General features: G+C 39.7%; 1 protein-coding gene across 4 annotated transcripts in view; it reads left to right on the top strand.

Annotated features, from left to right (window-relative positions):
• The window catches only part of THRA (thyroid hormone receptor alpha), a 1,750,892-nt gene that overhangs the window by 1,437,982 nt on the left and 295,953 nt on the right, over positions 1–16,957 (top strand). For 3 of the 4 annotated variants that reach the window (XM_044055032.1, XM_044055029.1, XM_044055031.1), the window contains one exon: positions 9,271–9,332. In XM_044055032.1, the coding sequence (XP_043910967.1) occupies positions 9,271–9,332 (62 nt within the window). The remainder of the gene's footprint in view (positions 1–9,270; positions 9,333–16,957) is intronic. The other variant, XM_044055030.1, reaches the window with a different exon arrangement.

Raw genomic sequence — 16,957 nt, 5'->3', positions numbered from 1 at the left:
CAAAGCCATCTCTTCCAGTTACCCAGAAGGACCTTGTAGGTCTATGCAGCCTGTTTATTTCTAGTGCTCCCTGTCCCTAGTTGTGTTCCTTTCATCCGTTTACATAAGTCTGTGCCAATGCTACCTCAGTACTCTGCTTTAGAAAATGCTGTTCTGCCGCATGTAGTAAGCATTATGTAATATGCAGCCGAACCCACACGCTCATTGCAATAACCTTGAATGCAGGTGATTTACAGTTAACACTGATGGATGAGATGGATTTTTGTTTTTATATCAGCTTATATGGACTACAGCCATGCACATTATGAAGTTCTTTGCCATAAGAGCCCATTCTGTGACAAATTCCCAGTCACATGCACTGTTTTGTCTTGTATTTAAGAAAATGTGCATGTTCATTTTATTTTGCCTTTCTAAGTATTGGTGGTCCTTCCAAGAGTCACGCAAAACTGTAGGGCACTCTTGTTTTAGCTTGTTGAATTCTTAGCCATGCCTTCATTGTTGAACTCTCTTCAGCTATCACACTGTAACCTGTGAGGTGAGTCATGAGCCATACCTGCCAACCACTAAGCCCATGAAATATGGCTAATGAGAAATACATGGCGGGGCAAGACCCCAAATCAGTGACACATTAGTTGCTAGAATAACAGGTTTTGCATTAGTCTGCATTTTCTGAAGGATATGAATTATGAAACTAAAATGTCTATCAATATTTAGTAACTTCAGTCCTCAGTGATTTGCCAGAAAATCACAAATATTATAAGGAATAGGCCAAAAATATGAGACAATTGGATATCCTGCTTCACGACTGTTAACAATTTTGTCTAAAACTGCCATAAAGTTATGTTCTGTATAGCCTGAGCTAACAAGTACCTTTTGAAGTTTTTTGGTAGAGCCATGCCCAGATTGCTTATGAAGTTTCAGCATTATTTTTTGCTTCATTTGTTTTGAGATGTATGTACCTGACCAGCTGGAGAGGCCACAAAAGTACCTCACCAAAAAGATCCTAGGCCTTAAACACGTCCTACATGGACAGACTCAAGAAACTTCAGCTGCCCTCAGTCTTTTATCCTCTACTTAGAGGTGACCTCTGCTTGACTTACAAAGCCATGTCTGACCCAGCCCTACTTGAAATGCTACACCTAAAGAAATCCCAGTCCCACCATGCCGCACACTCCAGAGATCACAACCTCATTACCACAATTAACAGAACATGCTGGAGGTACAGGTTAATTTCCCAAAGACTGCCCATACTCTGGAATAAGCTTCCCATTCATGTTAAGCAGAGCACCTCGCTGGCCCTATTCAAGAGAAATCTTGACGAGTGGATGGGTAACAGAAAGTTCACCCCAGGGATCACTCCAGTTGCCCTACTGGGTAGGGGCACTGTGAACTAACATCAGGTGGCACAGTGCCTGGGCAATGTTTTTGGGCTAGGGTTGTAAAGGCTCCAGGGCCATTAGCCTAGTACATACCTATGAACCTATGAGATGCTCATTTTACTAATGCAGCTAACTACCAATTTTGAGTATCCAGTGTGTGTGTGTGTGTGTGTGTGTGTGTGTGTGTGTGTGTGTGTGTGTGTGGGCACGGGCACTCACATGCAGTGTCCATTGCAGCAAATGTATAGGATTTTGAAATTTGTATTTGTCATTTTGCCTTGCTTAACAGCTTAATTGATTGCATATGCTTCTGTAATGTATTTCCATATATTCTTTTTGATTAATGTATCTTATTTTTGTGGTGTCTTTCTCCTTGGTTCTCTGCTGAAAAGAACTCTTGGACCCAGTCAGACTGTCCTGGTCAGTAATATTCCCCTGACATTTTATTTTATTAACGTCACTTACTCTGTTCTGTGTACAGTCTTTGGTCCAGCGGAACATGTTTTGAGCTCCTGCCCATCTACTCCAAGGAAGTGGAACCAGACAATTTTCCTCAGATGGTTCTTGCGAACATGTACTTGTACCTCTTTTCTAGCAAGCAGAATCACACTGCACTTTAATCCTCTTTGCTGCTGCTGAAACACCTGTTTTCTCACTAAAAATGTGCTTTAGACCAAATTTCATACAGGCAGAAGTGAGATCTGAACATCCAGTTAGAACTGTTTATTCTAGCTATGCAAACAAGCATGTCCAACACCTAAAAGACCAGTACTGTACCAGGAAGACTAAAGTCAAAATTTTAATTATATTCCTTACTCAGACTTGGCAAAATAATCCATCACAACAGCAATGCAGTCTCAAAACAGTACATTCAGCAGTGTGTACCACTCACATGTTCAGCCTTTCTCTTTCCTTAAGAAAACTTCCGCAAACATTTAATTCAGTTTAGCCATACCTTTATTGTGGTGCAACTCTTGTACAGGTATTTCCAAAACTGCATTCCTCTCTGGTCCAGAGAATGACTGCAAGAATTTGTCTTTTCTACTCTAGATCAGTAACTTATATTTTAGATTTTCAGCTTTCTCACAGCCTTCTGTCATAAAAAACTGGAATCACTTTATAATTAGCGACATCCTCTGCTATATTTTATTACACACATATAGCACAAAATAAGTCTGAAGTTCAAAACACTGGTGATGAAATTTGTCAGCTAAAGGTGAGATGCATAAGTGACATACAGTCAGACATAATGCAGTCTTACGTTGCATAGATATTGTATTGTGTCTATACAAAGACTGATGGAAATACTGGTGTTGGTACTGTTTGACAAACAGACTTTAGGTTTTGCAGTAAAAGCAATAGCTTCTTCTTCTTTTGGCTTTTCCCAGTTAGGGGTCACCACACCGGAACTCCGGTCTGCTATTTATTGGCAGTAGATTTTTACGGTGCCGAGGTGCCAGCCCGATGCCCAGCCTTCAACGAAGGCACGCCCATTCATGCATATCTTTCTAACGCCACTCGACTGCAGGGAGGACATGCAGGCTCCACACAGAAGGTGCTCCAGCCAAGAATCGAACAGGAGAACCTCTTGCTGTGAGGTGATAACACTACCGCTGCACCACCGTGGCTTCTTACCTTCTAAAATGTATTTGTTTGTGGCAGTATTAGATGAAAACACTGGTACTACATATAGAATGGGTGCTTCTAACAGGGATACTGCCAAGAAAAAGAGATGTCCTTGAGTTTCTGTAAATGCATTATTTCTTTTTTTAATCTACCTTTTTATCATTTTGTAGATGGATGGATAGATAGGCAGATTTTTGTAAGATACACTTACTGCCAGCTTGTTAATTCTAAATGGAATCTGTAAATGCTGCCCTTTGTGACGCTGATAGAGTCCTGTGTGCTGTTGTTAAGTAGGTAGCTACTTTGTTGTACACTCCAGTAAAACATGCAGGTTAATTGCAGTCAGATGATAACTCAATGCAGAATGTCAATATAAGATTATAAAACTACAAGATTAATAATGTCTATGTAAAAACATCTCCAGAAAATGTAAACTGACTATGCAAGTCAATGTGTGTGTGTGTATGTGTGTGTGTGTGTGTGTGTGTGTGTGTGTGTCTGTTAAGTATAGCATAAGACACATTACAATGTAAAATATTTTGTTGCATGGTTTGCAGAGTAAAGAGAGAGTAGCACACAGACTGGCAAAATAAATACAAAATCAGTAGACGCCAAAAATCCAAACAAACAAACCAAATAAAGCAACAAAGGCAACCAAAGGAGTAGTCCACACGGAATTTATTCAATGAAGCACTTTTCGTCCGATTAGTAACCAGGACTTCTTCAGATACAAATGTCTAAGAACACAACTTCAAAAAAAAGTCACATGATCAAATTAGGGTAATGACTACACACTTCCCTCCAAAAATGTAACCCTCTGTGTGCTTGAAAACATTTAAAATTACTTCAACTAGAATAATAAAAAAATCAAAATACATAGCAGCACAACAACAAAATTCTTGTGGTAGCTCTGTAACAAGCTAAAGTGTTCCCTTCACTATGTTTTTTTGTGTATATTTAGGCAAATACGTACCCTTTATCTTAACAAACTCTTCAGTTTTAAAAGACATAAAATAGAACACATCTCGTTTAATCCTGGGTAGCAACAAGCATTTAAACGAATAAATAGCACGCTTTTTGCTTTTGTGGGGTTAAATATTAGTTTGTGGTTCATGAGCCTGGAATTGAGGGAGTTAAGTAGTTGCACTTCAATTATAGAGATGTTCTGGCTGGATCTAAAGATTACCATATCATCGGCATCAGCATAGAGGATGAGTTGTAGAGTATGAAGGTCATGACGTAGGTTACTAATCAGAATGGATACCTTAGGGACTCCCATTGAAAAAGGTGTGCGCTGAGAAAGGGGAAGAGCCTAATTTAACTGTGGAGAATCCATTTATCTGATTATCAACAAGTTAATGACCGTGGAATTTGAAATGCTAACGTATATGAAAGTTATTAGAATGAAATTATGCTAAATGCTTGATATAGTAATTGCATTTGTGTGATACTGGATAGTCATTGGTGGGATATGGATTACCTGTTGGCACAGTTTAGAGCACAAAGTTCTGACCCGAGTTTAAATTCCATGACTGTAACCTCGGGATATGAAAATACATTTATGGGAAGTTCGAGAATATAAACAACAATAATTTTATTTCTCAAGATACCTGAAAACTTGATGGTAATCAACTTGTGATCAGGGTCTAATTGGCCTTACATATTTAATAAAGGTTCTCCCATGCTATGTGCTTTTAGTCTCTTTTCTGGACTGGTATTTAAATCAGCAGCATAGTTAGTGAGTCCAGCCAACCATCTCTTCCACAGGAGCTGTAAGCTGTCCATGTCACAGTCAGGTGTGTGTGTGCGTGTGTGTGTCTATAGTGGCTACATTTAGTACTTTTCCTTATATTCCGCTTAAATATAAATGAAAGGTTGTTTGATTTACTTTGTCTTGCTTGGAGTTCCCTTTCTGTGGCTTTAGGCTACTGGAAATACACATTATTGGCTAGAAAAATAACAAATGAGAGTTTTCATTTATTAAAATGCAGTCAAAATTTATTAAAACAGTTTTGCATTACCATTTTAATAGTGTTATGTCTAGGTTTGTATTTAGTCACTTAGTAGTTTAGCAAGATGAATATGAACCCTATCTATTGGTGCACAAAATAGGTGAGTCTTATGTTAACCTAACCAGTTCAAAACTATATTTTGTTCAGAGGACCATTGTGTGTTTTGTAGACGCTCCTACAGAAGCATTCAGCTAAGCCAAAACTGTCAAAAACAGAACACTTTCTGTTCAAGCAATGATGAAAAAGTCTAAATTTACTCACAAAACAGAACATGCTCAGCTAAAAAAATTCAAAATTGTGATGACAGCACATAGAAGGAATAAGTAACTAGCGTTTTTTTTTTGTTTGTTTGTTTTGTTTTTTTTTTGTACAGTAAGGTTTATGTATACTTCCTGAACATTTCCTGAAGCTGTCTGTTTTCTTAAACTAGCCAGAGCAACAGTCATTAGTGTATGCCCAATGAAACTGATGAACTAGGACTTTACAAGTCAATACACTGAGAAAACATGTCCGTCTCCCGTCTAGCAGCCATTTTGTTCTGGTGCTTAATGTCACAGAAGCAGCAGAGCAGCACTTTTCTCACATCTGCACTTTTGGATTATTATTTCTGGTTTCCGACAGAGGAAGTGTCACAATGACCACATAATTTAGAGTGGATCGTCAACTGTTCAATTTTTCTGACAATGTCACAGGAAGGTAATTGACATCTGGGACTGAATACTAGAAAGTGGAAGGGTATGCTTTTGGGAACAAAAGAATACAAAACACTGGCACAGTTATTTTGTGGTACCCTCTACAAGATAGAGGAAAATAAAGATCTCTTGGTAATGTAGATTTTGGTAGTGCGACTGAGTTGTGACTGACTTGTGGCAATCCTATGGCCAGTGATCTAAACCATCCACAGAGTTTCCATGACTGACATATGGGAGTAGATTGCCATGCCTTTTTGCCAGATAATCCTCAGTAGAAAAGAGTAGAAAGAGAGACTGCAAAGACAATTGACAAAGGAACAATGGAAGGACATCTGTATGGTTCCCAAGTATGCAACCACATCCAGAAGGTTTAGGATATTTGCTTGGAAGTGATTGCATATGCATTGTTATACACAAAGCAGATGTTAATAGAATTTTTCCTTTGGTAGATAGCAAATGCTAGAGATGTGATGGGAAAGAGAGAAGTAACAGTGGGGGTACGTTTTTGGCAGTGTAACGAGTTGACAGAGTTTAAAAATTCCCTACAGAGTATTCTGTCAGAAATGTTGGCCCATCAGATAGCTTTGGCTAAGTAAATGATTCGTTTGAGCTGGCAACAGGTTCTGAATTGCATAGACATAGTAAGGTCTTACTAAGGTGAATGCTGTTGACTGCTGTAAGACACCCCAAGAGTAGACCCAGTAGTCTGAGATCTGGGAACATATGTTGACAGCAATCTGGCTTTACTAAGTTGCATGCTACTGGCTGCAAAAAAAAAAAAAAGAAAAACAATTACCAGAAAAATGAAATCAGAATCTAAACCAACTGTAATTGAGCTACTGATTGTTGTAAAGGAGATAAAAGAACAGTAGGTGGGATCTTTAGAAAAGGAAAGGAGGAAATTACATAGAAATAAATTGAGCCGTAGGAGCAATACATTAAAAATGATGCTCAAGAAGAGGAATGACGTTTACAAAAAGCAAAAAATGAGCAGTTTATGTAATGCTGGAGTGAATGATACTTTATAAAACGATGTATATATATATATATATATATATATATATAGAGTTTACCTTCATTTTCATTTTGTCACAAATGGTATGTGCGATCATGCTTTTGTGTGACTCATTAGAGCGAATTACAGAAAACTTCCGAGGATAAATGTCGAAAATGGTTTAGCTGAAAACCTTTTTTGACATTTGTCCCATATGTTTGAATGGCTAAATGCATTTGCATTGTAGCCATTCGAACATATGTGAGTCGCTGTTGTGAGTTTTTTGCATTTGTCCTTTCGAAGGAAGGACATCGCACAAACTATGCATGACAAAATGAAGGTAAACTGTATATATACTGCATGAAAGCAATGAAAATGGCAGCAAGGTTTGTTTTCTTTTCTCTTAATGTACCTAAAGCATTGTGTAAACTGTGATTTAATAAAGATGTTTAAAAAGTGTTATTAGCAACAATGAAATTCAACAAATTACAGATGCTGACGTAAAATTCCTGACAAACAAATTAGCTACTGAAAAAGATCTCAGTATAGGAACATTAAATATTCCTATCAGAGTGCCCCTATTATAATATTATGATTGTTCAATACAGCTTGGACAAAAACAGAAATTTGGAACAGGTTAATTTTGCAAGGCAAACATTGAAAAGATTTGGTTTACTTTACCAAATTAGTATGTGCTCAGTGATAAAGTTCTACACATGAAAGTTATAGCTGGGTAATTGCACTGTATTACTAGTATAGATTTTCTCAATATTTTACACCAAGGTGAAGGACAGACATGTCTAGGAATGTTATGATGAGGAGAAGGGAAAGGTTCTGAAGAGCTTGAAATCAAAAATACCAGTGAAAATTCTGGTTTCAGACCATCACAGGTCAAGATGCAGAAATTTAAAGGCAGACATTTTGCCTGTATTTTGGCATTGTCTCCGTTGAAGTATGGTCTTCCATTTTGAAAAGCTTTATTTCAGTATTACAGCACACACTTTGTCCTTGCAGCACTGCTTCTTAAAGCTTGATTTGAACTTTACAAGCAAAGATTATATATTATTATTTACAGCGCTACCTCCTTTCGTACAGTTCTTTTGGGAAAACTGCCAACCAGGCTAATTACTGCAATGATAAGTTACCCAAGGGTAGACCCAGTAGTCGGAGATCTAGGAGCATATGTTGACAGTAATCTGGTGTTTGATCAACATATGGCCAAGGTAGTAAGAAAATCATTCTATGTTGCCCAGCTTGTAAGTAAGGACATGGCATCCAGGTCCAAGGGAGTCCTAGTGCCACATTATTTGGCCTTATCAGACTCATCCTTGAGTATAATGCCCCCTTCAGCATATACCTGACAAAACATATCCAACAGGGGGGAGGGTGGCCTAATGGTTAAGGCGTTCGCCTTATAAGCACAAGGTGCAGGGTTTGAGTCTCACAAGGGATAATTGGCTAGGCTTAAAATGGCTTACAAGGGCAGTTAGCCTAGTACTAATCTATGAATCTATGAATCTAAACAGCTGGAACACCCACAAAGGTTCCTTACCAGGTGAATCCAGGCTATAAACACATTGTCCTATATGGATTGCCTTAAAGCTCTGTCTCTAAACTCTGTCTCCTACAGCCTACTGAGAGGCGATTTATGCCTGGCATGCAAGGCATCCTCAGATCCAGCCATGATAGACCTTTTGCACATTTGCAAAATGAACAGCATCAAAACCCCTAGATCCAAGGTTTTAAATTTTGCTTGTGACATAAATAAGACATATTGGTGACACAAATATGTATCTCAGAGGATCCCCATGTTCTAGAATAGGTTTACCATCCATGTGAAGCAGAGTCCGTCCCTAACCCTTTTTAAGTGTAACCTTGACCAACGGATGGGAAATCGGAAATTCTCCCTGGGTTTGCACCCCCCCCCCCCTTGTCTCTCATTGACAGAGGCAGACAGTAATGCTCAAACTAACATATCTCCTCTTAATAAACGCCCATGATACACAGGGACACAACTGGGTTGGATTATACGTCTAGACTTATAAAAGCCCTGGTGGTCATTAGCCTAGTCTATAACTATGAAGCTATAACAACTCAGTTGTCTAATCTGCAAGACATTTCTGCAACAAAAATTTCTTCACATATAACAAAGTATTTACATGCATACAAGCTATCTGCTAAATTTAGTGGGGAAATTCAGTGATGAGAAAGCATCAAGGACCTATTCTAAATTGGACCTGGATTTTTGTCTTATATTCAGTTATTGTCCTTGAAAAACATGTTACTTTCTGTTTTAAATACTCTGCAAATTATTCACTGTGGTTATTTTATTAGTGTCTGAAAGGGTCTTCTGACCAGGGTACTTGCCAAGTTAACAAATGTATAAATAAAAAGCGCACATTTTCTTTGTATATTTTGCCTGCTTGGTGAAACAGTTGCTTGCTTTTCTATTTTTTTGTTTGTTTTTTTGTTACATATTGAACAATCAATTCAAAAAAATTTAACAAAAAAAATATTGTTTACATTGTTGTTAACACCGAGTCATTTTCTTTTTTTCTATGCTGCAGGTGGCTGGATGGCAAACGTAAAAGAAAGAACAGTGAATGTTCTCTGAAAACAAGTATGTCAGGCAAGTAGTCTTACGTTAGACAATGTGTTGATGTTCTATTTCTTCACAGTTTGATCAGATGAGAAATAAATATTTAAATTTAATTTATTTTAATTCTCCACTGTAGTCACTGTATTGATTTTCTTTATGTTGGTGTCTAAAGCATTGTGCTGACTTGTGACCGTCAACATTTTTCATGGTTCTGGCATTTTCTCTTCCTTTGTTTCTCCGTTTCTATAATTTGTAGTTAAGGGTAAGGTGTCTGCTGTGTTTTTTCACTGCGGTAGTGTTGTCGCCTCACAGTAAGACGCTGTCTGGTTCGATTCTCAGCTAGAGCATCTTCTGCGTGGAGACATGCGTGAATGGCCGTACCTACGTTGAAGGTTGTGTGTCAGGGCTGGTAACCCGGCACGTAAAAATCAACTACCAATCATTAGTGGACTGGAGTTCCGCTGTGGCGACCCCTAACCAGGAAAAGCCGAAGAACACAACATATTCTAGTATTCCTTGGAGCTTTAACCTCCTAAACTTTAGAACACATAGGTGCACTTTTTGCATATCTCCCCTAAACCACCACCTAATAGAACCCTGCCTCTGAGTGTAATGAAACGGGTCTTGACTGCATATACCTAGTTGCTGTCATTGCATCATATATTCTTAAGTAGTTGGAAAGTAGCAGTTTGATATGAATGTCGCAGGTATCCTTTGTGTGATTTTTTTTCTTTACCCCCTTCCTGTTTCATGTCAGCGTTAAGGATATGGTAGCAGCCCATGAGACGTATAGTACCTAACAGTTCTTTTTGAGCTTGACTAGGAACTCCTGCATGAGTGGCAGATTGCCCAGTCTACTAATGGGATGAGAAAAGAACTGACAACACATAAAAGTCTTTATTGTTCTTTGTGTAGTGCATCTGAAATCTGTTGGATAGATTATCAGTGCAACATCTCTCAACTAGCTGACAAATGATTTATTTTTAAATGTTTCCACCAAGTGCAGTTTGATCTTATTTGCATTTTTTTGACGAGTACACTGAAATGAAGAGAGAAAAAAACAAAACAGCTAATCAAGAGCTAACTGTAGAAAAACTAGCAAAGTGCTATAAATCAGTTAAAAGTTTATTCAGTCACTAACACTAGGCCGAGCTTTCCCTTAACACTTAGATAAATAGCAGTACAGACAACACATGCTCTTAAAATATTTAATTAGCAGTGATGGGAATATCATTGATAATTAATATTTTAAATAATGACATGATGGAACTTTTCAACAAGCACTGTGATTGCACTTCTAACGGTGCAGTTTGCATAACATTTTCAGATATATGCTTTTCTAATTCAAATAAGGCCTAATGTGAAGACCATTCTTTATCTATGGCCAAATACAACACTGGCTCTGTGATTCTTTCCACAGCAATTCATTTTTCTCATCCCTTCCTTATGTCTGGTCTCAGAACATTGAGTACCAAAAACTTTAATAAAACATGTCCGAGAGAACTGTTGTATGTTTGCCTAGTGCACCATTCTCATCCTGCTTACTGTTGTCATATAAAAATTCAAATATGCTATCCCTTTTTACTGCCGTTTGGTTTTCCCTTTGTGGAAACACTAGTATTACACACAGCAGCAAGTGTAATTTGCTTTTGAGTAATGATATGCAGAAGGCAGTTTTGATACAGCTGTAATCAGACTAACAAGCATCCTTCAATTGCTGTATTTATATTGTAAATATTTGTTGTTTCTGTGTGTACTAATGCTAATAACTTGTAACTCCCACTGTTTTCATGCAGTGCTATTAGTTACTGTATTCTTCTTTTTCTTTGTAGTCATGTTGCCTTTGTACCTGCTGACCATAAAGGCTTTTCCATGGTGTCTTCAGTCCATTCATTCCTCTCTATACATGGTCAGTTGGAAAGGGCTATTGTCCAGGCAGCCGTGGATGTCTTTTGTGTCTGTGCAGACACTCTAGCATTGAAGGAGTTTCTGTCTGGGCTCTAACCCCATCCCTTGTGACTGAGGTGAGCAACGCATCACCAGTGAGCATCATGTGCCCTCCCCTTGCTTTGCATGCTTCACCCACATGCTGTGAGGGCTGTTTTCATTGGTTTGAGATCACCAAACTGTCATCCTAGATCCTAGCCATTTAATCCCCCTACAAGCTTCTGTTTATGTGGTGGAGATCGTCAACCCTCCCCCACCTGTTTCTCCTGGAGCATAAGACACTTGTTGACCTTGCGCCATCTGGGTGATTGTCAGAGATTTATAACCGCATGCCATGGAGCCCGGCACTAATGACCATATTCTTAACCCTTTGCATATGCCATTATATAGGTATATGTTGTGGGGGAACTGCTTCCACCAGATTTTTTTTCTTTGCATAAGACAAGCCATTGTTTATTTATCAGACATTTTGCATGTGCACTGTGCCAGCCTGCATAGGTGACATAGAGGAATAACACCCTGAGTGTGGGCCTGGTGATCAAAGGTCAAGTAGCAGCTCAGGATCTTAATGGCGTAGGGAAGGAGGAAGGACATGCTTATCGTATGGAGGGAGGGGATGCATGCTGAGAGGCATATGCACATGAGTTGATTTTCTAAGGTGGAAGACAGCCATGCTTTCCCTGTGTAGGTGGGCAGGGCAGTCCTGCTGACATCAGCCATATATGGAAGTGAAGAACTGAACAGCACTGACTTCTATTGCACCCTTACCCATTGGCTGTTTCGGGGTGGGCACAGTTAGTGTATAGAGAAAAACTAAAAAAAAAATTGTTAAATAACCCATGATGTCTGCTTACATGATGACCCCTATCAGTTGACCCTAACCCTGGATGATGGGGGCAGGAGGAACAGGCTGACTGACTGTGAGAGGGCTGATGATCTTTAGACAGTGGGAGCAAAGACAAGCCAAAAAAATCTGTGTTGTACCTCATATCTAAAATATCCCATTTCCGCCGTTCTAGTGCTGTTATTTTTGTTCTTGAGCTTTGCTTCCCTGACTGATGGTAGGTTACTGCAGATGGAGCTAAGATGGGTCTTAGATCCCTTTAAGTAGTGGAGTAAATACTTAGCCTTATTGGCATTATAAAGAACAATGATGCTGTTGGATTCCTTAAGGTGACGTGTAAAAGAGTCATACCTTTTCAAGCCTTTGTTGGTATGAAAAGTGGGAGAAGCCAGTGATTTTTTTTTTCTGTTTTATTTATTCAAGTTGGTAACCAGAGTAGAGCACTGATTCAAATGGATCCATTTCAGTGTCAGCCCAGACAAATATAAATGGCAGTCGACAAGCAAGTTAACAAGAAGTATTATGAGTACAAACAAAATGTTGTGTGAACATAGCAATGAGTCAATAACAGTAATAATAACACATTACACAATAAAAGGACAATAGGAAGGTATAGTTAGAGTAACGATGGGGATGAAGAAGGAAAGAATGAAATAAAGAAGGTATAGAACACAACGTGTAAAAGATAGCAAAAGTAAGGTAAAGGCCCGTGGAAATTAACTGTTTACATGTGAAAGAGATGCAACATATTAGTGTAGTGAAATAATGCATGGAAGACCAATGTGCCTGACTGGTGAAAGGGAGAGTGGGAGATTAGGTGATCTGTCCAGAGGGAAAGTATTTGCAAATTGATTCAGACTTGAGATGATCTTTAAGCCGAGCACAGAATGAGGCCTTTAAGATTAGTGGGGGGTATCCATTTTGTTTTGTTTTATCAGACCACTGGTAAGAGACCACAAAGCAGCAGCACATTCCAGGATGAGTTTGAAAATACTAATGAAAATGAGGCATTTAAAGTGGCTCCTTTACATTCATCAAGTCTAAAATGACTGAGGCTTAATTTGGGCAAAACATACTAGTCAAAGTCTCAGATCAATGTAACATACAAAAAACCTCTGTGCACCCCAGTACCCATACTTGTATATGCTTGTTGCAGAACCAGAAAGAAAAGCTCAGATGCATAGAATCACTGCTGATATGCAAATGGAAACCATACCAACAGTGATATGTAATGCAAAAAGCAATTATGGAGTTAACACTAGAGAACTGATTTCAAAGAGTTTAGACCTCTTCCACTTTGCACTCATCCAGATGTTGAGTAAAAAAGAGAATTTGTGCTTTGAACACCATGTAACAGTCATCCCATGTACTTGAATGAATTAGCCATAAGATAGTGTTTTTCTTGAGGTCTAAATTTTAATTCACAGTCTATTTGCACACCAGAATCTTTATTAACCTCTGTTCCTCATTCTCAACAATGTATTGTTTTATCCATCTTGTCCCAAGTTCATTTAAGCAATCTCTGTTTAAACCCCATTTGTAGTAGCACATACCGTAGGATTCAATGAACTCCGTGTAGGCTTTGCACGAGGCCTACATGGAGTTTACGTGTTTGTGTGGTGAGCAGCAGCGCTTAATGAATATTCATGTTGCGACCCAATTTCAAACATAAACAAGCAGGGTTTCGTGGTGGCCAGGAAATGGTGTAAAGATACATGGATAGTAAATTTAGTTACAGGATAGCAAACTGGGTTAGCAGGATTGAGAGGAATGCCACACTGACCACAAGGGTTTCCCCTTACTTAATGCATGTAGTGCAGGGATAGTGTTACAGCCCAGCAAAGTCGGCTAGCAGGACTGCATAGAATGCAACACAGACCACCAGGGTTTCCCCTCACTTAATGTATGTATTACAGGGACAGGACAGTGTTATAGTCAAGCAAAGTGGGCTAGCGAGATTGTGCAAAATGCCACACAGACCACCAGGGTTTTCCTTCACGTAATATATATATTGCAGGGACAAGAGAGTGTTACAGTCCAACAAAGTGGGCTAGTGGCATTGTGCTGAATGCCACATAGATTAATGTATTATGATGCGGGTAGAGGACAGGGCAGTGTATGTGTACACTGCAGCAAACTGGGCTAGCGGGATTACGTGGAATGCCACAAGGACCACCAGAGGTTTTTTCATATATTAATGTAGTATGTTGCGGGGACATGACAGGACAGTGTATGTGTATGTGTACACTCCAGCTTACTGGGCTATCAGGACTGAATGGAATGCCACAAGGACTGCCAGGGTTTTTCATATATTAATGTATTGTGTTACAGGGACAGGACAGGACAATGTATCAGGACAGGATGGTGTATTTGTACAATGCAGCATACTGGGCTAGTGGGATTGCTTGGTATGCCACATGGACCACCAGGGTTTCTCATATATTAATGTAGTATGTTGCAGGGACAGGACAGGACAATGTATCAGGACAGGATGATGTATATGTACACTGCAGCATACTGGGCTAGTGGGATTGCTTGGTATGCTACAGGGACCACCAGGGTTTATCATATATTAATGTAGTATGTTGCAGGGACAGGACAGGACAATGTATCAGGACAGGATGATGTATTTGTACACTGTAGCATACTGGGCTAGTGGGATTGCTTGGTATGCCACAGGGACCACCAGGGTTTTTCATATATCAATGTAGTATGTTGCAGGGACAGGACAGGACAATGTATCAGGACAGAATGGTGTATTTGTACACTGCAGCATACTGGGCTAGTGGGATTGCACAGTATGCCACAGGGACCACCAGAGTTTCTCATATAGTAATGTAATATGTTGCAGAGACAGGACAGGACAATGTATCAGGACAGTGTGTGTACACTCCAGCATACCAGGCTAGTGGGATTGCACAGAATGCCTCAAAGACCACTAGGGTTTTTCATATATTAATGTACGTGTTGCAGGGTTAGGACAGGACAGTGTATATAGTGCTGAGTATTGTGGAATCCCATTCCAGGAAGTCTGTACAAGTTGTGTCAATAATCTGTGAAGGTATGTGGACTGCCATTTACAAGAAACAGTCATGGGAAGTGTGTTTATTGAATAAGGACACACAGATGAAGTTTAGGGATTAACACTGGGAAGGAAGATAGGTGAAACATTGTAATATACTGTAGATGAGGAAATTTAAAAGGAAGACTGTTGCAGCAGGAACACTAATTATATCTCCGCATGACACAGTATGGACTGCACAGTGACAAATGTATATGATGTGACTGTCACACAAGGTAACATAACAGTGGAGGACATCTGTGTGATACAGGATCATATGAGGCTACTAGGCTAATGCCCTCAGGGCCCTTACAAGCCTAGCCAGGTTCAACCCCTGTTCCCAAGGGTGTCTGGTTCAAGCAGCCACTAAAGGCAGCAACTATTGCTCCTGTCCAAGAGGGACACAGGTGGAACCTCTGGGGTGAATTTCTGGTTACTCATCCAGTCATCCAAATTATGCTTAAATAGGGTCAATGAGGGGTTTGTTAAACATGAATAGATAGCTTGTTCGAAAGGTGGGGCAACCTCTTTGAGACTGATCTGTCTCTCCAGCAAGTTCTGTTGATGTCACTTACCAGGTTAAGATTGTTTGAGTGAGTGACCCATGTGCCATTTGGCTTGCAAATGTGCAGCATTTCCATTAAAGCTGGGTCAGATATTGCTCTATATGCAAGGCACAGGTCACCTCTGAGCATTCTGTATGACACAGAATAAAGTGACAATGATTTCAGTCTGTCCACATAAGACAGATCTTGAAGACCCTGAATTTTCTTTGTAAGGAACCTTTGTGGTCTCTCCAATTGCTTCAGGTGTTTGGAAAGGAACATACCAAAGGGAGCGCTGTACTCTATTATGGGCCTGAAGAGGGAAGAGTACAGGGGGGTTATAACCTCTTTTTTTGGAGGCAATGCCCTTACTTATGAGATGAGCAATATAAAATGCCCTTTTTACCACTGTTGAGACATGGTGATCCAAGTTAAGGTTGCTGTCGACCTGTGTGCCCTGATCTCTCACCAGTGACTGTGTGCTTAGGGTATTGATATTTATGTGGTAGTTTGCAGGAACATCATCCTTGCCAATGGGGATGATAATGCATTTTTTGCATTAAGTTTAAGACCATGACTTTGGCACCAGTCATTAGTCTGCCTAAGATCTTCTGGCATGCTGTTGACATCACTAGGGATTTCAATGATTGCTCCCAGTTTGCAGTCATCAGAAAACATTGTCAGCTGCAGTCCTTTAGCTTTAGCGAGAAGAAGATTACGAATAGTAGGGGTCCCAGAACCAGTCTCTGTGGAACACCACTGGTTATGGGTCTGCTGGAAGAGGTGGAGTCTCCTATTTTGACTGTATGAATTTTATCAGTGAGCTAGTTCGCAACCCACCTGATGACATATGCGTTGATACCCAACTGGGTGAGTTTATCAATGATGCCTGAGTGGAGAATTGTGTCATAGGCCTTGGCTAAGTCTAGGTAGGCCGTATGCACAGATTTGCCCTAGTCTAAGGCTTTGGTGACTCTCGAAGTCCACCAAGTAACAAGCATGATCTCCCTTTGACAAAGCTAAACTGGGTGAGGTTGAGTGTTTGGAGATTTCCTATATCTTTGTTAATAATGTCCATGATGATTCATTCCATGGCCTTGCAGTTAAATCTGGTCAGGCTAATGGGTCTGTAGTTCCCGGGGTTTGGGGCGAAGCCAGTGCTTAGGCTATGATTGAAAAGTGTGCCCAATAGTGATGCTGATTCCTGTTTTAACCCATGTAGAACACAGCCCAAGATGTTGTCTGGGTTGTTTTTGGC

Source organism: Protopterus annectens, chromosome 13.part0 (assembly GCF_019279795.1).
Source record: "Protopterus annectens isolate FY-2018-M chromosome 13.part0, PAN1.0, whole genome shotgun sequence".
Taxonomy (NCBI): Eukaryota; Metazoa; Chordata; order Ceratodontiformes; family Protopteridae; genus Protopterus; species Protopterus annectens.
This window is presented reverse-complemented; position numbering and strand designations above follow the sequence as displayed.